The sequence below is a fragment of the Polyergus mexicanus genome, unplaced genomic scaffold (assembly GCF_030449975.1).
Source record: "Polyergus mexicanus isolate NDT 795.1 unplaced genomic scaffold, iyPolMexi1.0 SCAF_27, whole genome shotgun sequence".
Lineage (NCBI taxonomy): Eukaryota > Metazoa > Arthropoda > Insecta > Hymenoptera > Formicidae > Polyergus > Polyergus mexicanus.
This window is the reverse complement of record NW_027223347.1, coordinates 495,246-516,865: the sequence shown is the minus strand read 5'-3', so window position 1 is coordinate 516,865 and position 21,620 is coordinate 495,246. Positions and strand designations below refer to the sequence as shown.

The 21,620-nt window shown below is 40.5% G+C and overlaps 1 protein-coding gene across 4 annotated transcripts in view; it reads left to right on the top strand.

Annotated features, from left to right (window-relative positions):
* Positions 1-21,620, top strand: part of Kn (EBF transcription factor knot) — a 74,390-nt gene that overhangs the window by 4,769 nt on the left and 48,001 nt on the right. For all 4 annotated transcript variants that reach the window (XM_070314499.1, XM_070314500.1, XM_070314498.1 and 1 more), the window contains exons 2-6: positions 1,840-1,993; positions 6,352-6,415; positions 10,432-10,487; positions 17,529-17,602; positions 18,118-18,186. In XM_070314499.1, the coding sequence (XP_070170600.1) occupies positions 1,840-1,993; positions 6,352-6,415; positions 10,432-10,487; positions 17,529-17,602; positions 18,118-18,186 (417 nt within the window). The remainder of the gene's footprint in view (positions 1-1,839; positions 1,994-6,351; positions 6,416-10,431; positions 10,488-17,528; positions 17,603-18,117; positions 18,187-21,620) is intronic.

The window sequence follows — 21,620 nt, the reverse complement described above, 5'->3', positions numbered from 1 at the left end:
GTCCTGTGACACAATCTCGGTATGAGAAGGAACAAACAGCCATTTAAGAAACGAATATCGTGAAAAATATATATAAAATTCTTTGCTACGATATATATTGTATATTTAAAATTATGACATAATTAACAAACTACGAATTTGCGTTTCTTGTTACCCATTCTAAATTTACGTATCGTATTCCTCAAACTTAGCTGGTTTTCTTGAAGTTTAATTAAGTATGAAGAATTTCATCTCGAGATACGTTAAATACACATGCTTATAAAATTAAAAATTCATTCCTCTCCAAACTAATTTACGCGTAAGTTTGCACACGCACCGATAACCGCATACGCATTATCGTCATATTAGCGATACAAAGTGCACGCGTATGCGCGGTTTTCCGCAATCCTCGATAATCGGCCGAAAAAGGAGCGGCGGTGCATCGGTGCGGGCGATAATATAACGATACGGCGGAATACGTGCCTACACGTTATATAGGAATTGGTGCATGGCAAACGGGGCAAAATAATCGGACGTCGAGAGTTATGGGGCGCGAACCGGCGACCGGTTAATCAGCCACCGATAATTATCGACACGGGCGGTACATCACTCCCCCTCCTCTAACCAGCGCGTCCACCCCTGCCGTGATCCGCCACCCGCCGCTCGTACCCGAAAAGCCCCGCGTTGCAAGCGAACCCCCCCCTTGCCGCCGTCCTCCGCATTTCCTCCCCCAATCTGCCGGCCGACGGCTCGGCGTCCCACCACCTGGCGTGACAAACGCACCGCCGATACCATCATTTATTTCGCAAATGTGCTGCAAAACTGCCGCTATTCATTTTCGGTCCAGTCGATTCAGTTTTCCGCTCCGAGGGTCCGCCCTGATGGCCGTGCGCCCGGCTCTGTGCAGTCGCGCGATGGTTTTATATCGTTTCGCGACGGCGCGATCGCAAACGGACCAGCGCCGATAATACGATTTCTCGGCGGTGATTTTTAACCGCCGAGTGCAATATACGTTTTATGGAAAAGTCAAAAGATCTTTTAAATCCGCAATCATATTTACTATGAACCGACAGCCATTTATCGTTGCGATCTGTAAAAAGTTTGATAAATTATTCTACATTCCGTTATTGAAAAGAAATTGATAGAATGAAAGAGAAGGAACTGCTCGGAGACTTGTAATAAATTTAGGCGATATAATAATTTTTCTATATTTCACCTTTTAATCACCATCAGAGGGTACCGTATACGAAAGAACGATAAAATGGTGATACAGATTTTCAAGATCTCTATCAACATCGAATGTGATATCCACGCGTCAACTACGCAAAGCGCCACGTACTTGAAAAGGGGACTTTTTCGCGCCATTATTCAAAGATGGCATGGAGTCCGGCGGTATAATCTCGGCACATGAGACCTTTAATGGGATTTTAAGGCGTCGAGGCCACCTGCGCGCTTCCCCCCTCACAATCGACCTCGTTTGTCTTTCCTCTCTGCCGGTTTCCACATTCTTATTGCACCCAAAGACTGACGCATCTTCGATTCCACGATAAAGAGCATAACAATTCGCTTTAAAGACAGCCAAATACAGTATTAAAAATTATTCGCGCGCTTGATGAAATAAAAATTAGTATATTATCTTTACATCATACGTATGAATTATAAATTGATTCGTGTAAAAGAGAAAACAAAATCTTTTATAAATTACACGATACAATTAATTCCATTAAATTTAAAAATTCTTTTATACTTTTAAATTATTATAATAATGTATTTTTTATGCCAAATATTTATATTTTAATGCAAAAGAAAGATATTTCTATGACATTCTAAAAAATGTGTTGCATCCGATTGATTGAACAGGGTTGGCGTGGGCCGGGCGCATTTCGAAAAACAACCACCGAGTAATCTGAGGAAGAGCAATTTTTTCCATTTCGTAATCGCTCTGTACGATCGACACGGCCAACCGATCGAGATCGAGAGGACGTCGTTCATGGGCTTCGTCGAGAAAGATCAGGTAACGCAATTTCTGCCATCGCATTCTTTTTACACGGCCTTAAAACTTTCAATTTCATCCGGGAGTTACATCAGCCGATAACCGCGAGTCACCGTCCTAAATCGTAATAGCGCAAAAAAATTATTCGCACATTACTTAAAAAAACTTGGAGAACGCGATCGCATCGAGACTTTTTTTTTCCTTTCTTTTCCTTTCAAAAAAGCGCGTCGATGGCGGTGAAAGAGTTTGCGAGTACCGGTGGAAATGACGATAGAGCGACGATAGCGAGTGATAAGTTCGGAATTTCAATGCTTCGCCCTAACCGCCGCTCTCCCGGGAGGCCGGATGGAAAAAAAAAAAGGAGAGAGGAGGAGGCCCTTTATGACGCCGGGGAATATCGTGCGAGCGCGCGCTTATCTCGATAATTGCCGTTTCCATCGGCGCCGGCGTCAAATATTAAACAGCAACGCCTACGCGTTATACGCGTATCGATAGTCCGTAGAATCCATACCGGCGTCTCTTTTCCGCCAATTAGCCGGACAGGCGAAAATCCATCGGCCGCGTGAGAAATGGACGGCCGCGATGTAGGATCGGCCGGGGGATGGTCACGCGAGGCGCGAATGACCTACGAAAGAGCGCGCCCTTCTCAGCGCCTTCCCCTCACCGCTCTCTCGTCGTACCTTCGATGGGAGATTACGCTTTGCGAAGCGTTTGTTAACCAAGCGCACCCGCGCGCGCGACAAATATTGGCCTTTACGAGAAATTACCGTAATTGCCGACGATACACAGTCTAGCCAGCTAATTATATAGCGCAATGAATTTTTTTCCATCATACGCTTATATATTTTATGACGCGATACGGTATATATATATACGAAAGGACATTTTGCTCGTATACCTTTTTAAGACCTTTCACGTCGTGGCTGTGAAATGTGACGAAGCTATTTTTTACGCTCAATTTCGCTGTCCTAGATATCACAAGTCAGTCATAACGGCATGTCGGAAACAATGTTATTATAGAGATGGCATTTGAAATAATTATTTTTTCTTCATTATATATTAATTTTATAAATTATAATATAATTAATATTGTATTTGTATGAGATTATGTATAAATTGCGCGGACAGCTGCTAATAATAATTATACATTTCCCGAATCGGCAGTGAATAACGCGATAATCTAATATCGCATTGAAAACCGGCAAACAGCTGTGAATGCAAGTTCCGCTCTCGTAGAGTTATCGCGGGAAACGATCGCAACCCCGAAAGAATGCTCTGAAACGGAACGCGATTGTCAGCGTTCGGTCATCGTTAGAGCTCTACCTACTTTCTATCGGTCAATTAGTATAGCTGTTTAAGGAGAAGTTAACTGCCGCCGTGCGATGCAGCATCCGTTCTTTCGCAAGAGAAATCGTTACGTTGAGACAAACGAGCGAACAAACGAGCTAAAGACGCGCGCGGATTTGCACAAGTATACACATCTCCGGTATGTACGCGCAAAACAACCAGCATACATCACTGCGCTTTACGGTATTACATCGATCGATCGGATCCAACGTTAAATGCAATACGTAGCAATGTAGTACAGTCCCCACCATCGTGTATACACCCAACAACCGACGGAAATCCAGATGCACAACAGGACGTGCCAAGGTCCACGCGCGTATAAATTATCGAAGCGTAATCTCGGTCGTAACCTCTGGAATTCTGGCAAGTCCGTATAACGACGACGCTCTGTCGGAAGTCCCTCTTTCTCTCTGTGTCTTTCTCTTTCTGTTACCTCCTTACCCTGGGGTAACGAGGTACACCCCCTAATAAATCTATCCGCCATAAATCGTCGGCTAATTCGACAGGGAGGCGTATAGATCGCGTTCTTGGATGTGGATTTAAGAATGTAACGGAGCGTGATTTTCGATTCGGAAGAGTGGACGAATCGTATTGGGCTCCAATCTAAAATATATAGTATATAAAAAAAAGGCAAAATATTTAATATCTTTTTAATATGTAATATGATAAATTAATTAGAGAGAGAAAATTTAATTCTATGTATATTAATGCGACTCTTAATATTTCTGCCTCAAAAAGCTTCTCGTAGCCGATTTAATGGTACGTTACTTACTCTGAAATTATATTCCTATAATATAATATAAACTTTCAATTTAACTTATATTATTCCAATATCGGATTCGCAAAAGTTGACACGAGACAGATATTTTTTACTCTTGGCATTGTTCTCTTCAGCATCTGTCACTTCATCTTTCCTTTAAGGCTATAACGTTCTCGCTCATTCCTCTCTCCTCTCCTCTCCTCTCCTCTCCCGACCTTATAATATATGCATAATTTATGTTGTCGGGACAGTTGCATCGCGTGGCCTCCCTATTAATTAGGGTCATGCACCACGGACATGCGTCAACCCTGTGCCAAGTTCGTACCTCGAATCACACACCTTTGGCCCATTGCCTGTCTTAATCGAAATTGTGTGTTTTACTACAGTTATAGCGTAGAAATATTTCCGTCAAGCATTACCGTGCACATTTTAACGCGAGATTCCTTTTTAACGATAAAAAAAAATTATCACACGTGTTTAAAATTATTGATAACATTCTAGAATTAACTCGTAAAAATTTTTTAAATATATTTTATCTTTATTTACTATAAGAATTAGAATACAAACGTACATCACAATCGACGTATGAAATTTTTGCGTAAATGATGTTAAAACGACGATGGCTTGTCACGGACGGCAATATACAATACAAGCATGCGAATTGACATCTCGCTAAACTCGACGAGCAACAGTTACGATGTTCGTACGCATCGCAACAATGAAAAAAAAAAAAAAAAAATGGTTCTAGATAAATATCTAGCGTAATTTCCCCGTTCCATCCGCTTTCGTTTAATTAAAAAGTAGTCAGCCGACGAAGAGAGAGAATAGCTCGACCTATCCGCGTGTATATTTGATTAACGTCCGTCGTTTACGCCGGACGAATTTAGAGATTAATGGTCGTGACGAACGCCGATGACAGGATAGAGCTTAATGCGTGCGCTCGATGGACTGTGACGTGCGCGCGACGAAGAAAAAAAAGGGAAGAAAGACGTCGCCGGTCAGACGCCGATCGGCCGAAGTAGGGCCGATTATCCGATGAAGCGGACGCGGGGATACGAGTGGTGCGGGGAATATTTCGTTTTTATAAAAATGATCACTCCTCGTTTCATTCGTCGAGAAGTCTCGCGATGGATTTATGCGGTGTTCTTACTCGCGTCGACTATTCTCAAGCTTAAGCTGATAAGCTATAATCTTGATATCTCCTGCGGAACTCATCGAAATGGAGCAACCGATACACACAGTCAGGTTAAAAATATATATGAGAGCTAGTAAGTACGAGATTAGATCATGTCCACGACAAACCTAAAATACGATGAAAGTAAGAAATTTACAATTTTTTTTCCTATTTTTTTTTTTTTTTTTTTTTTTTTTTATACAAACATTTTACATAAATTTTATTGCATTTGACAGATTATTACACATATATATGTATTATATAAGTTTACGAATGTACGTACGTACATTTATTATCCGTACAGTTTTACTCCGTCATTAGATAATTATAATCTCCTTGCTTTCAAAGTAATATATTCGAGTAGAATATATTAAATTAAACATCTTTCCTCTGCCATAACATTTGTCGAATACAATCGGTATGTCGTATCGATCAATTCGTCTCGCAAAAAAATTATATAAATTTATAAAAAGTTTACGCCATCTATTAGAAGAATATTCTACATAATTGTATAAACATCGCGTCCGCGTGGACAATAGAATAACACAGCGAGACGAAGTTTTACTGCGCATCTTTATTCGCGTAATTACGTTAATTTGACGTAGAATCGATCGAGCTGCCAACGTTTATCCTCGAGGCGAAAGGTCGTACGCGCGACTAAAAGTCGTGGTATGGAGGGGGGGAGGGAGGGAGAAGGGAGAGGGACACACTCGTGGGTGTACCAGCGACCATGATGTTCCGGGGGTTGGTAGTTGAAAATGCATTACCGCGGTCGTGGCATATGGCACGATGCACGCATGACTCGTCAACGGGGCAGGATGATAATTATGCATCGCACGCCATACGTAATGGCATGGCTCTTACCGGCGCATCAAGAAATTAATAATTAGCGTGAGGTGGAGCAGGCTGGGCGCGCACGCGGGCGTTGCGTCACGATGCGCTTAATTAAAATAGAGCAGAGCGCGAAGAAGGCGAAGAACCGATGACCATTATAGTAAGCTTCGTACGTTGGAGAAAAATTTTCGGATACATAATTTAATAATACAGACGATTTGATAATTTGTATTATTTATATGTATCGCGCGTCTCTTTTTACAGGAGTCCGAAGGCCAAAAAACGAACAACGGTATCCAATACAGTCTACATCTACTCTACTCCAATGGTGAGTAGGAAAAAATAATCTTTAGGATTTAAATGGTTAAGATAATTTATCGATTGAATTCGAAACGTGCCCATTTGCCCATTAATTTCAACCATCGACAAAGTAGATTCAATAATTTCTTTCTCCATACATTTGATTACTTATAGTAATTAATGCGCTGAATGTTTATACTAGATATTAACCACTTGATTTTCGATAAAACAATCAATGCGTGTGAAATGAAGTACGCGTATGAATGAATATTTACAAATTACATTCACTCGCGGAAAGATATCACGACTGGATAGACTCTTGAATCAATATCAGCAAATACGTATTTGTTGGCGTAGAGGAGAGATAGGGTAACGTAATAATCCCATTCACAGCGATTCCATATGGACACCCGGTCTCTCAAGACCGTTAAAAAGCTCAGGGACTTTTGAAGCCCGCCCGCAACAGAGACATATTTTACTGTCACTGGCCCAAGCGTGGCAAAAAAGGTCCAGCTTCCGTCTCGAAAAAAAAAAAAAAACGCACGAATGTGCGCGCGAGAAAGAGAGGAGAAGAAGCTAAGTAGTTTGAAGGTGGTCCGACCAGCAGACCCCCGAAAAACGTCCTCGTATTACGAGCATATTAAAAAGCCGCAAGGCGCTATACGCAGGTCCCCGGCCCTACAGTTTTTCGCTCCATATACGCCCACGAGTAACGTCGACAAGCCGCTCCCGGTCATCTCTCTATCCCTTGTTCTTTTGCCCCGCTTCGTCGCCACTATGAGATTACCCTTCGTCCACCTTTTTTCTGCCCTTTCCGTTTTTCCTTTTTCCGGGATTTATACTACAGCGCACCCCCTTACTACCCCCTCTCCCCCGTTGCCGGGCTCCGATCAATCAATGCAAGATTTTTGCGATGATCGAGGCTCGACTGAGGGACCGCGCTGCTCCCATCTATGGGCACTAAAACGTGTCGTCGACATGGCGAACAAGAAACAACTAACTGTTGCGAACTAAGAAATGCCAACGCGCGTCTCTCAGCCGACTTTTTCGTCTCTCTCGCGCGCGTTTCTTTATCGTATTCCGGTTACCGCTTCTCCGTCTCGCGTATTCGCCTGTATTCTCTACAAGAGAATACGTGCTCTCTCATCTGTTTGCGTCCCTGCCTCTCCTTATCGTTATGCAATTTTATCTCTGCTTTCTCTCAAACGCGATGCCACACGCGCATCTCGTCAGCGGCCGGCTTTGCGTATCAGAAATCCTAATCGACAAACGTGAAAAACATTCGTCTATCATAAAACAGGAGCAATTGAAGGATTTAAATTTCATAGGATGAACTAAACTGTGTGTGTGTGTGTGTACTGCTTTCAAATCCAATCTAAAAAATATGTTCCTTCTTTTGCTGCTTATTTCTTAATATAAATGACTTTGCGTTGCTCTTTCTGTTAGCAACGTTAAAAAAATATCTATCAAATGTATTAACTGATTAATTTCTCATTTAAAAAATAAAAGTTTATCGAATAGTATAGTAATCGTATATCTAGAAAAGAAAAAAGTACTCGATGCATAATCAAAAATAAATGTAAATATTGTATAAAGATATTAATTATATTATTTACGAGAAATCTTAAAAAAATTACTTTTATCGAAAACACAATGATGTAAGGAGGTTTATAGATTATCGCGCGCGAGTAGTACACTACTAGCCATACCTTTTTACAATCGATCGATTCATCCGTGCGGCTCTGATTTATGCGCCGTAGATCGGACTGTCGTGTCGTTTATAAAAGTTTCATGCACGAAATACTTTGCCACGTGCACTTTGCGCGAACGAACGTTATGCCCTGGAGACAAATTGGATCGCGGACATGCCTGCCTCGTCCCTCCAAGTCCACCGTTACACTGGCAGATCCACATCAGGTGTTCCCGTGCACGTCACGGCATCCACCGATCTCGCTTCGCGCGCGCGACCAGGCAATAAATCTATAATTAAATAATAAATAAGGAGCGTTCCTTACGATTCGAGTGACGACGGGGCTTTCGCCCATATCGGGTCCTACTCCTTTTTCTCATCGCTCTCTTCCTTGTCTACGTCGTCTACTCTTTTCTCGCATGCTTCTCGTGCCATCGTTGCACACACGAGCGATAAGAAACATACAACGCGTATTCGGAGAAATAGAGACAAAGACGAAATACACGAGTTTGTACGCGGCGCATAATAAAAGTGCCGCTGATCAAGGATCGCTGATCGGAAACGATAGAATGGGCGGTGTCCGCTTTTTCGAGAGATCCTTCTTGCCCCCCGTTTAAACCTGGTCGCCTAGTTATGCTAATGCCAGCCGACCTAGACTTATTTGCCTCCGCTCAGCGGGACATGGCACGCGAGTCATCTTTCTTATTCAGCGTGTTTTTCATCGCTTACCTTTATCGTCGTCGCTGCGAATCGAGAAGTGCCACGCCGTTGGCGATAAGATTGACGCGCGGCATTCCGCACGCTTACAATTACATTCCACAAATCCTTTAATCGATATAAAAAAAATCAAGCTATAAAAAAAAAGATTATACCCGTTTTTGCATTTTTATAACATTGCTTTCATTATTTTAAATTTTCTAAGAATTAATACGCCAGTAGCAAAGATAGTTAATTTTAATGATTAGAAAATTTAATGACATTTAATGTATTTTTTTAAGTAAAATTGAATTCTATTTTAACATTGTCAATAAAAATCTTTTATGATAGGAAAATAAAAAATTTTATACATTTTCAAAAGATATCACGTTGCGAGACACGAGAATCATATAATTTCTTTAAATCTTCTTATCGTATTTTACTTTAACTGTTTTATTTTTTTTATTTTTTTTTTTACGTCTGTAAAAAATATCTAATTTATATTATTTCTCCATGTTGGATCGTTATTGATTAGAACACTTGTAGCAGAGAAAGCCAGATATTCGAGCGGAAGCTCTCGCAGCAGTTATTCGGTCAGTTTAGCGTCGACCCGTATTTGCAAATCCTGACATGGCCACGGATACGGTAAACCGGTCGACTGCGTACGTAACTTCTGGTAAAGCCGCGACGGTTTCTCGAGGTAATTTGTGAGCTAGTTTCGAGCAGAGTATCGTAATCCGCAATAACGTTATGCGGCGGTGAGCCTGGACCTGGGCGCCCGCCCGGGTCTGGGTGTCTTATGTCGGGATTACTTGGCTTACCGGGCACGCGAAGCCGGAAGCCACGGGGGTGTCTGTCCGAAATACACCCCGGGATTACCCGGGACTCCCCCAGGAAGGAAGGAACAGTTTCGAAAACTTGCAACGCCGAGACGCGCACATTGTAGGCGAACTGTAATTACGATCCTGATAACGCGCGATAATAGCCTGCCGATCCCGATAACCCGCAATTTTCTTAACATTTTTTTCGGCGTAATATGTATTCGTTTTATAATTACAACGACAGTTGTAATTATAAAACGAAAGAAATAAAAATTACAGACCGGCAAACTTTTTTTATTTCTACACGATATTAAGACGTGGAACGTCTTTGATTTTCCCTAATTGGAAATCGTATTTACCTTAAAGCCTCGCATGCGTCAATATCATCGATCGTCGAATTCTTCATGTTCGAATTTGTATTATTCGAAAGAACATCCAAGAGCACAATGATAATTAACGCATACGTGCGTATGGTTTTCCGTGAGTTATGCGCGGTATTTGACGTTTCGAAGCAGAATCGATACAAACAAGGAGAAAGATTGTGCATACGTATCGAAGACAAGAACAAGCCGCTTTGTATCACCGTCGACTTCAAATACTCTTTAATATGCAACTTTTTCTGAGAGACACGCTCTCAGCGGCGATACACTTGACAAAATTTGGGCACGTTTCCATATTCGTCGTAACCGTTGGTCGCAAATTCCGTGCGTGAAACTCTTCTTTGCTTAATGGCATTTTTTATTAAGATGCACGAAGAAAGCAAAATTGTACAACGATAACATTATCTTAATCTGTAATCGATGTTTAAATTAACATTATTTTATCTATTTTTTTCAGGTGCCAGGCAGGTGCAGGACATTTACGTCAGGCTTATAGACTCCGCGACAAAACAAGTAAGTAGTGATATCTTTATTTCTAATTTCTAATTTAAATTTTATTCTAATATTTTTATTGTACATGTATATTTCGTTCAGAATTAATTTATTTCAATTATCATGACTTTTTTTAATTTTTTTAATATGTAATTGCTGTTAAATATTTTAGTACAATTTCTTAATAATTGTAATAATTTTATTATAATTATTATCATATTGCAAAAGACAAATTATCTTCTTTCATTTTTATATAATATAAACTTCAATATATAACTCAATTTCTAAATATATGTATTTGGTAATATAATATAACACGAGACGTAATCTCGTGTATTATATCAGGATAGCAATTCAAGAGAGAATATACCAATCGTCTCTCGTTTTACGCGAGCAACTTTTGCATCACTCTCTTTTGCCATTTTTACGTAACAAGACTCGTGCGAAATCGTCGTAGCGATGCGCGCACGTGAACGGGGGTGTTATCATCTCGGCTACAAGCACTTAATTTTCCGGGGGGTTGATTCTTACCCCTCCGGGGAAAGCAGGCACATCGCTGCGCGCGGCTGTCCCATCCTGTTATCTGCGCCACGTGGCGAACTCTGCGCGCGGCCCGCGAACCACGTGTTGTGATCCCGCATCCAGGGACGTAGATCCCCGCGTTCCGATAAGGGTGCAAAGAAGGATCACAACCTTCGTGCAAACGCAAATACACGGGCGCGATCATGGTTGCGATAAGTTCTTTTATGTTCATCCGGGAGTACTTTTTAGGCAATGACACTTTCGTGAAAAGTATGTTTCACACCTACGAGATGTCACCATGACGCGTAGAGAAACGAGACTTGACTGTGCGAATTAAAGAGAATATGTAAATTAAGTAAACGGACAGATGTACGAGTAATTTTCAACGTTTAAATGTTTTTATGAGGCATATTCATACACGAGTCATTACTTAAAAAATGAGATATATTCTATTTATTTATTTCATGTACACTTTATTGATTTTTTCTAAAAAAAAAAAAAGAGTTTTTAAAACAGTTTAAAAATTATATTACTTAAATGAAAAAAAAAAAAAAAACATTATATAAATTACAAAGAAGAAATATGAATGCAAAGAAGAAATATAAATTTCTTAAAATTATTTTGTTTCGTGTCGAGCCGAGCTTCTAACAAGTTCCTATAGATATGCGCACCGTTTTAGCAAATTAAATCATCTTGGGGTTGGTCGGTTACCGAGGTAAGAAGAGGGTAGTAGTAGTAGTAGAGAGAAGAAGGAAGCGGAGAGAGGAAGGAATGGGAGGAGGGTTGGGGAAACAGAGCTGATGTTAGTTTTAGCTGATTAAATTACTAAGCCGCGGTGGCCTTGCACCGGCAGAGACCGGTCCTCAATTCGCGATCCATTCCTTTTATTAATCGGATCCGGGACGTCATAGGGTTGAATGGTTAGGATAGAGGGTGATCGATATGCATTAACTTTCAAAGCGAATGGCAAAATAAAAAGTAAATGAATAAAAAAGCATGTTGGACACGCGGATATTTAATTTTTACTAAACTATTAACTACAAACATAATTTTTCTCAATATCTATGTATAAAATAATGCGATTTTTTAAAGAGATATTTTGACTGTATATGTAAAATATAAACGCTTGAAACGAGAATTATTATATCTAATAATAACATAATATATAAATATAAAGAGAGAAAAAGTATATATGTATATGTACGTATAATATAAATTTTGCATATACATATAATTTATGTAAAAGAAAAATTATATGCTAGAGAGAGAGAGAGAGAGAGAGAGAGAGAGAGAGAGAGAGAGAGAGAGAGAGAGACAGAGAGAGAAGTAAGTTGAGAACATGAAAAAGAAAAAGAGGTCGAGAAAGTGTTCGAGGACGATTGTCCGTAAAGAAAAGAAAAGCGGAAGTGATAGATAGATGCCGAGACACCCTTCTCGATTCTATAGAGGAATCATGCTGGTAAAAGGAGCAGAAAGCTAGCTGAGAGGGCGGGGGGAAGAATCGAAAACGAGAAAGCTGCAATTTATACATCAAAGCTTCGATTGAACGCGTCTCCGCCATCCTGCCAGAACGAGAGGAAGAGATATAGACAGGAGAATCGATGTATATCTGTCGTGTCTGTGTGCTCCGCTACACGCAACAAAATGCACGAAATGTTTAGTAAATCCAGATCGATCGTATCACCCTATTGTTGATTGTTCTCTAGAAAATTGACAAACGCGAGACTTACCCGTGATTAAAACATGGAAGATAAAAATCGTTTAAAGCCTATATTGAAACTACCTTTCGCACAAATTTACTATGATAATGGCTTAAAAATATAATGAATTTTATTCTTGTAATGACCACTGTGTCATATACATTTATAATTTTTTATAAACTCAAAAGAAATTGCGCAAATTAATCTCGTATATAACAAGGCATTCGCAAAAGTTTTTTTACTTAATATTCATAGATCGAAGACGCTTGTATTAAAATTTGATTCTTCATTAAAATCGATGCTTTTAGTGGTAAATATTTGTTTAAACTATCGTCATTATTTTCACATGGAAAAATTCTGCACGACTATCTGTGCAAGCTCGTTCCACTTTCCCGACGAGTCTCTCGCAAGCGCGCGAGGCCGAGTTACGGCTTGCAAATTGCGATTCGGAAACGCGCCAACTTTTCTCGAGACCGAATCAGGTGCTCGGTTATAAATCCGCAATAATTGGCTACACCGAGTCGGCCGCTGAGCTCGTGGTGAAACCCCCTCCCCCCGCCCAACCCTTAAGCTTTTCTTCAATTTCTTCGCTCCTCACCAAGGTAGGTATCTATATCAAAACGTTCGCTTCCTGGCATTTCAGCAAGCGAAGTGCCTATGCAACGAGACGCGAACGAAAAATAAAGAGAGAGAAAGAGAGAGAGAGAAAGCAGGAAGGAAAAAAAAGGGCACAGGATGTTGAGAACCGTGCGTTTCTCGGTGAAATTTCCAGAAAAATACGAGCTGCTTCCCGAGAAAGAAACGAGTTTCGTGCAGCGTAGCTGAATGGCGCTAACAACGTACGCTTTTAAGCGCTCGGCAACGAACTTCCGGCCGGCGAGAGGGGGACGAACGAGAGCCAGAATGCGCTTTTTCGCGGGATTAAAAATGCTAAATGGTAATTAGTTCCGGGGATAAAAAAGCATTTACGGGACGCGTGTACGGAGGAAGCAGGAACCGCGCGCGCGGCGCCGTTATTCTAAATGAATGAACAACGGAAAATTGTATTTAACCTTTTTAAACTCCCACCGCACAACTTTGGAGATGGTGCAGTCGTCAATATTTTTCTCACCGCGAGTGTCGATTTTATATAGCGTTTGCAGGATTATCGCGAAAAGAAAAACGCTCGGATATTCGATCGGGCTTATACGAGAATCTTCCTTTCATCGTTCGATCGAAGATTTCTTTGCATTTTTTTCGTCCGTAATACGTGAGATTCGTGAAGCCGCGGCTTAAGTTATCAAATTGAACCTACGTCAGTCTCTCGAACATAAAGTGCCTGCAGCTAATACTGAAATATGAGTATTTAACCATAGATTAAGGAAATAATAAGTTCGAGATAAGTTAATCCTAGGCAGATAAGGAGAGAAAGAGAGGCCGACCGTTCCCCTTCAGGCGATGGACAGTCTTCCAGGGGCGAGGGTAACGTTGCATACACGTTGTTCGGTGTATGTACGGAAGGTTGCCCAACCGATATAGAGGGGGATTCCCAGGGGACTTTTGGAATCGATTCGGGATGGAAATCATTACGGCAGATTTGAATGACTATCTTTGAATTTATCTGCATCCTTCCCTCCCTGCTTTCCGCCATCTCCGAGAGAACGACGTTACGTCATTTTATTACTATACATACCGATTCTCTTTCCACTGCCACCAAGCGATAGTCCGCGTTGTCTGCTGATTTCGATAATATTATATCCAAAAGTAAACAAAAGATAGATAGAATCGATAATAACATTTTCATTGCTGATTTCAATTGTTATCCGATTATTAAAATTGATAAGATTGCATATATAGCGATATGATTATCATTTCCAAGTCCGCAAGTATTTCTAAAGGTAACGGCTGAAGATTTTTTTATTACACTTGCTAACGCAATGTGAAAACGGTTTCACGGTATTAGAATTGGGAAAAAAATTTTCTTTCCATACTTTAGATTGCGATATTGTGAAATATCAATCGATTACGATCGGATATTTCGAAGGATCTTCCGCTATAAGTCCTCGGTAAGTAATTCCCGTGGGAATTAAACTGCGGCGAGGGCCCAAACATTCTCCTGGTGGGACCAAAAGGCAATGGAAGAAAGGCCCCCGAGGGGATCTCATACTGACTGGTCGCACCCCCAGGACCCTCCCGTTTCGTATCGTTGCCTCCGACCACCCTTCGCCCACTTTAACCATTCACCCTTGAGACATCTTGCGACATAATCCCGCCGTATCCAATAAACCGAGGAGAGCGAAGAAAGATTGTGGCGCCTCTTTTGGGACTGGCACGTGCAAAAATGTAAACTGAACCATTACAGGGTACCGTAATGATTCAGATCTTTATGAGATACAGCCTCTGTGTAACATTTTATTTATTAATCGTAATCGTTTTACATTAATGAAAAAAACAAAAAAAAACAAACATGGTTTTTGTTTTATCTAGTGATTCTACTGTTTATTACACGTACTGTCGAAACAATATTTTTAATGAAGAAAACAAACGGATCGATTTCCGAGAAAGGAAGAGAGAGAGAGAGAGAGAGAGAGAGAGAGAGAGAGAGAGCGCAGATGTGATAAAAGTAATCGCTTACAAATTGTTCGCACATATTGCGGATGTGCGCAGAATAAACAAAACCATTCTAGCTCAGATAATAGTCGCTAAGCAAATAATATTGCATGTCACGTCGCACGTGCTATATGTATATGACCTACCTGACCGTCGTTATATTTAACCCCGCATGTACAAATTCATAAACATCAAAGATAATTGCATGCAACAATTTTTGAGATTTTGTCAGAAAGCCAGGTATCCTTAGTTCGACGTTAGAAATTTAGATATCCTTAATTGTTACAAGCTTTTGAAAATAACGAAAAAATTACAAGTCTCGTTAATATTGTGTTAACACATTATTGTAATTTTACCAACTTTATTAGCAATTTTTATAGATAATTCTCTTTATAATAAAGAAAACATATGTAATGTGCTCCTAAAATAAAATATAATTTGAAAAGATTTTTCATATTTGTATACATCTTATATATTTTTGTAATTACACAAGCAAATAAATATTCGTAAAAAACAAATTTCTATATATATTTAAATATACTAATTTTTCAAGTTTTATTTCTAATAAATATCACACATTTTTATGTGAAATCAATTCACGTAACAATAATATCGCGTTGTCCGATATTGTCTTTCTAACTATTGTATAACGAAAAATCCTGATTCGCATAACAAACGACATTTCTCACACAAAACTTAATTGTAATTGTTTAAGATGTAAGTAAACACTAGCTTTTTATCTCGCGACAGAGGTTAATACGTACAAAGTACATACTTATGTTAATTATTCCTAATACAAATATAAGTTTGCATGTCCCTTTACTATTAAGATTCGTAATAGCCGGACGGCACGTAACGTTCTATAACTTCTTCCTTTGCACTTACCAAGAACGTGTACATTCCCCCTGCCATCGTACGCGATACCCCAAGTCCTCGCTTTTCCGCCATGTTTATTCCTACCCCTCTATTTTCCATCTTGACGTCTCCGTTTCCCTCACGCCGGATCCCTCTCCGATTTACCTATCGCGATATACGGTATGCAGCTACCGCGGTTCGTTTACGTTGCAATTTGGTTATTTCGCTCGCATAAATATTTGATGCCATTCTGGAAGTCGCACCTATACGTCGGAAGCAAAAGTGTGTCCGATACCATTACCGTCATACACCGACGTTTAACCGGCCAAGCGCGGCGGTGATGCCGTCAACTCGACGAATTCCCTGGGACACTGTATTTCACAATATTTACATTTTATCGCTCTTCTCCGCGAACTCTAGCGATTCAGGTTGTTACGCAAATCACGAAATTGCGTAGAAATCGTGCGATACAATCGATGCGATTGTACACGTTCGTTCTTTGAAGTTTTGCTCCATCAAACGCTTTGATCTCACGTTATAAAGAAATTTTCGAAACGAGAAAATAACGCTCGAATTTTCTCAAATCGTGTTATCGTAATGTATTTTCGATTCGTACCGTGAAAAATTCCAACTAAACAAAACATAAATGTCGCATCGAAGCACAAATGTATATATACAATGTATAAATTTTATACATGGATAATATTTTTTTCCATAACGCGATTGCGTTTAAAAAGCTCGAGCTAATCTCCCATTTCGAGGAACTATTTACACGAGATCAAAGCGCGCGAGCCTATCTATGCGCGCTTTGTTAGTCTACAGTTAATCCGCGCGAAGGTCCCCATCGGTAAATGCACGAATACCGGATAACGACGTGTTGTCATTAAATAAAAATCAATCGCGTGGTCGCGAAGGAGGCTTAACGGATTTGCTTGCGCCGCCCATGGCTTAGTAGTCCTGCGGGGAAAGTAGCCCCCCCCCCCTCCCCCTCTTCTCATCTCGCGTCCGTATACGAGCTTGCTTAATACGTTACATATTTGCCGTCGATGGCTGAATTATCTGCTCAACTGAATTACTTCCACCGGTAGTCCGCGTGCACGCTAATTAGCATTTTTCTCTTCGAAATAAAATGTGAGAGAAGCCTTCTCGTGTATATCGAAAACAAACGGAATTAACGGCGGGTATTATGTGAAAAAAAAAAAATCAACAAATAAGCAATAGCTTATATGTATATGAATGTTTCAAAGTTAGCGGAATAAATTTTTAATAAAAATAAAAATAATTTATAAGACTGCAACTTTCTTACGCGTATCAAAAAGTTATTAATGATTTATTCGTTACTTGTTGCAAAGACGACGGAAAAAAATATTGATGACCTTAATTTTTTCTGTTATAGGCAATCATGTACGAAGGACAAGATAAGAATCCGGAAATGTGCCGTGTTCTTTTAACGCACGAAGTTATGTGCAGGTATGTTTGAAGAAGATTCATCATTTTTTATAAATCATTTTTTATAACAGAAGGACTCGCGTACAATTCTTGATACAAATTTTAAGAAAATCTTTATTTATATGTAAAATTATTTTTGAATCGTTAAAAAATTTTTACCGACATTCTTTCTATAGTAAAATTATAATAAAATTATTATAGTAAAATTGTCTCGCACTTTGACTTACGTTCCTCGCGTTTAGAAAAATATCCCTCTTCCGTATAGGCAGCCACCCTCGTGGCATAAACATAACGAGGCATACGGGGATGTAGTCGTTCTCCGGGGGTGGCTGACTCATTGCGACCCATGGGACTTTGGGAGCGTACTACCACTAGTTTCCGCTACCTATTTCCCGAATCCCCAAGGGTCTCGGTATTTTTTAGGCAGACTCGAAATTTCTGACTCCTCCGGAGCTTCTTCTATTCCTGTCTTTCTTATAAAGATAAATTTTCCTACGTACGAATAATTAGATGAAAAAGGCATTCTCTGCTTACAGTCGATGCTGCGATAAGAAAAGCTGCGGCAACAGAAACGAAACGCCCAGCGATCCTGTCATCATCGATCGGTGAGTGGAATCTGTTATCTGACATTCGCGGAGCGAACGTGCCGATATCGCGACTGCCGTAATCTGCTTAAACGCGCGCATTTATCTCGCGCGCATTACGTAACACGATCGAGTTTTACGCGATACCAAGGCGCGCATGACAAAAAATCTCGACTCGACGACAATGAACGTAACGACCAGTAGGTATCGATTGCCGTAGAAACGCCTCTCGCATCATCTTTTTCAACGATCTACGAAATAAGGGTCTAGATAACTCCTTCTCGAAGGAGATTCGCCTGTATAAGATAGGATCCCGTGTACCGTCGTGACCAGGCTCCTAGGACATTTAGGCTTGCGAAATACGTTTTCTACGAGATGCGCGATGGGGCTGCCGTGTAGAAGAGTACTCGAATATGTACTCGGGCGTACTTATACATTCTCTACCTTGCGCACGATGCTGCTCGTCCATGGTAACATAGACTTTTCCCTTATACGTCTACCTCGCTTATTCGCTCTCTCCCGGCGCGGCTAACGCGAGAGAAGCAGGGTGAGCCCGGTATCTGAATAGGCTATAGAGTGTCCTGAGATAGGAACGGCAGGAAGGAAGAGGTTTCCCGCGGGACCCGGACCGAGATAGTCTTCAGGAGGACATCTTGCGCTCAGGGGTGCTCAACCCTCGGGCCTCGATACGTCGACGGCTTCGAGCTTTCATCCGTATTCGAAGGGATATGTGTTACACGCCGGTGACGGGCAAAAGCCCGATAGGCCTCGCGCGTAACTATTTTTCTACGCCTTTGAATCTCCCGACGTCTGCACCTGTTGGCTTTTAACCCAGATGCCAGTCGTGTCTTATTCCCCGATATTCGAAACTAACTCGGTAGCGATACGACAGATATAACATAATTGGATAATAAATCTAAAGATGAAATATAATACAATATTTTTTAAATATTTATCAAACAAAATCTTTCAAATTTCCAGATAACATTTTTAATAATATTCTCGCGATATTTCATGTATGGATTAATAAACGTGTCAACGATTTCGCGCATATCGCAGGAGAGTCGAGAGAATGATAGTAGTTATATACCTTTAAAGATTACGCGATCTCGTAGGCCGGTCCGATCGGTGAAACGATAGAAGAATTAATCTCGAAAATGCTCGTTTGGCACACGACACGCACGCACTCGAATAATGTCGTAACAATCGCCTTGTAACGTGAATGCAACCGCGATGCGGTCGCGTGTCGTGACGAACGCCACCCTCGAGTTCGTTTTATAAATACGATGGATCGTAACGAGAGTAAAATAAATGGACTACTTCCGCAAAATTATAGAATTAAATCATTATAATTGTTTTTATATCATTATAATTATTTTTATACGATTAGATAAAGTATTACGCGAATTCAAAAAACAGATCACGTTTGACATTCGACATCCTTTATCCTCAATTTTTAATCTTATATTATCTTTACAAATGAATATACATACACGCGTACGTATCGAAAATGTCTCCTCTCACTCTTTTCTATAAATGTATAGACGATGCGCCTTTATTCGTTATCCGGTATATAAGGGGAAAATATATATTAAAAAGCTAATAGATTTTTGGTCTCGCACAAAATCACAATGGAGAATGCGAAAGCCGGATTGAGAGTGGGCAAAGGGTATCAATGCCACTTTGATTGAGGCGGTCCTGGTCGATTGTGACATGCTCACTCAGCTGTGCGGAAAGTACAACGCGCTCCCTATCAATTCGGTATATATTTGACTAAAGAGAGAAAAACAAAGCATCCGTATTCCTAAACGCGATCGTTTTATCATCCCTTCGCGCCACTTTCGATGCGATATCCGATCGTAATTTTCACTATTTAAACTAATATTGGATACTCGATACGTAGATAGATCGGATTTCCTTGCTTTATACGTGCGATATGTGAAATTCGATATTTGAAATTTGTGAGAAATAAAGCTTTTCAAAAATCCTTCCTATTTATTACGATAGCATTTTTTATTTTTCATTTTTTTATTACGAATATATCCTGTCAGCCGACAAATATGCGGAATAAATGCAGATTCATAAAAATTGCAGAGATTTTAAATCTCTTCTATTAGTAAAGTAACAGTACAGTTTGATATAATCAGTCCATCGATTGATCGAAGCGCAAAATGGCATCGATCGATGATAGGCGAATTGCGAGAACAGTCCTAGAGAAGCTGGTATTACGCCGGACTCGGAAACCAATTAACATGCATAATTAAAATGGCATTGTCGTAGCCATGGACAGCGCCATGGGCTCTCTCCCCCGCCGACTGACGGATCCCCGGGGGCTAACGGCGTTTCATAATTACGAAAATCCACCCGCCTCCTCCGCTCCTCTCCGTTTCGGTGTCACTCTCTCTTTCTCCAATTGCCGGTATCCCAGAAACTCTCCCTCCGAGAACAGAGAAACGGAGGGTGGGAGAATAATGCGTGAAAAAAAATCGGGCATCGGGTCGATGCGCGACGAATAACGCACCCTGACGCTGCCGCAACCAATAACGTTCCAACAGGCCGGTCGCCAGCACGATTGGCTAACTTTATTTCGCTCAGTCGGCAAGCCCTTAATTTCGGGGCATCGATCATAGCCCTCGTATGCGCCCTCCGTGCGCGCTGCAACCGGCGGTCTTCCTCTTCCTACGTCGCCTCCTCTCATCCTCCTCCGAGCGTTCATACCGGCCGCGATGACCGTCAGTACCGTGACGCACCCATCTCTCCGCTATTCCCTCCGTCAATTTGATGGATTCCATTCCGGATCCCACGCGATCGTTTCTCGCTTCTACCCGTGCCTCTCCGAAGGGGATGGTACGGCGAAATTTTGTACGGAAAAAAAAGAAAAAAAGAAAAAAAATGAAAATGCCCCAAGGCTGGTCAGCATCGTGATAAAAGTTAATCCTGTTCTGGTTGGCGAGCCGGACAGATTTTAAATCGTTCTACTCGCTCACGCACATGGAGACGTTATGTTAAATGTTCAATTGAGCGTAACAAAATATTCGGAAATAATTGACACATATACACACACGAAATAACACCGATATTTCTAAGAATAAAATAACTATATAAAAATTAAATATGATTTATGATTTGACAGCATACATAAATGCGACATGTGCAAACATCGGGTATTGTTTTATTAGTTAAGTATAAAAATTGTAAAAGCAAAGTATAAAGGATTTATACGCCTAATATATGTATATTTTAATATATTCAGATAGTAAATTTTATAATTAAATATATCATCATTGTATAGCTCTCGAATCTTGCAATAAAACGTTAGAAAAAGATTAGTGTAAAATAATAATTTGCAAAAAATAAACGACGCGCGCAACGCGCGTAAACATTTTTCATCGTCCTTTTCACTCCTAGGATATTGCAGCTTTTGCACAATGTTCCGTTATGCTCCATATAAATAC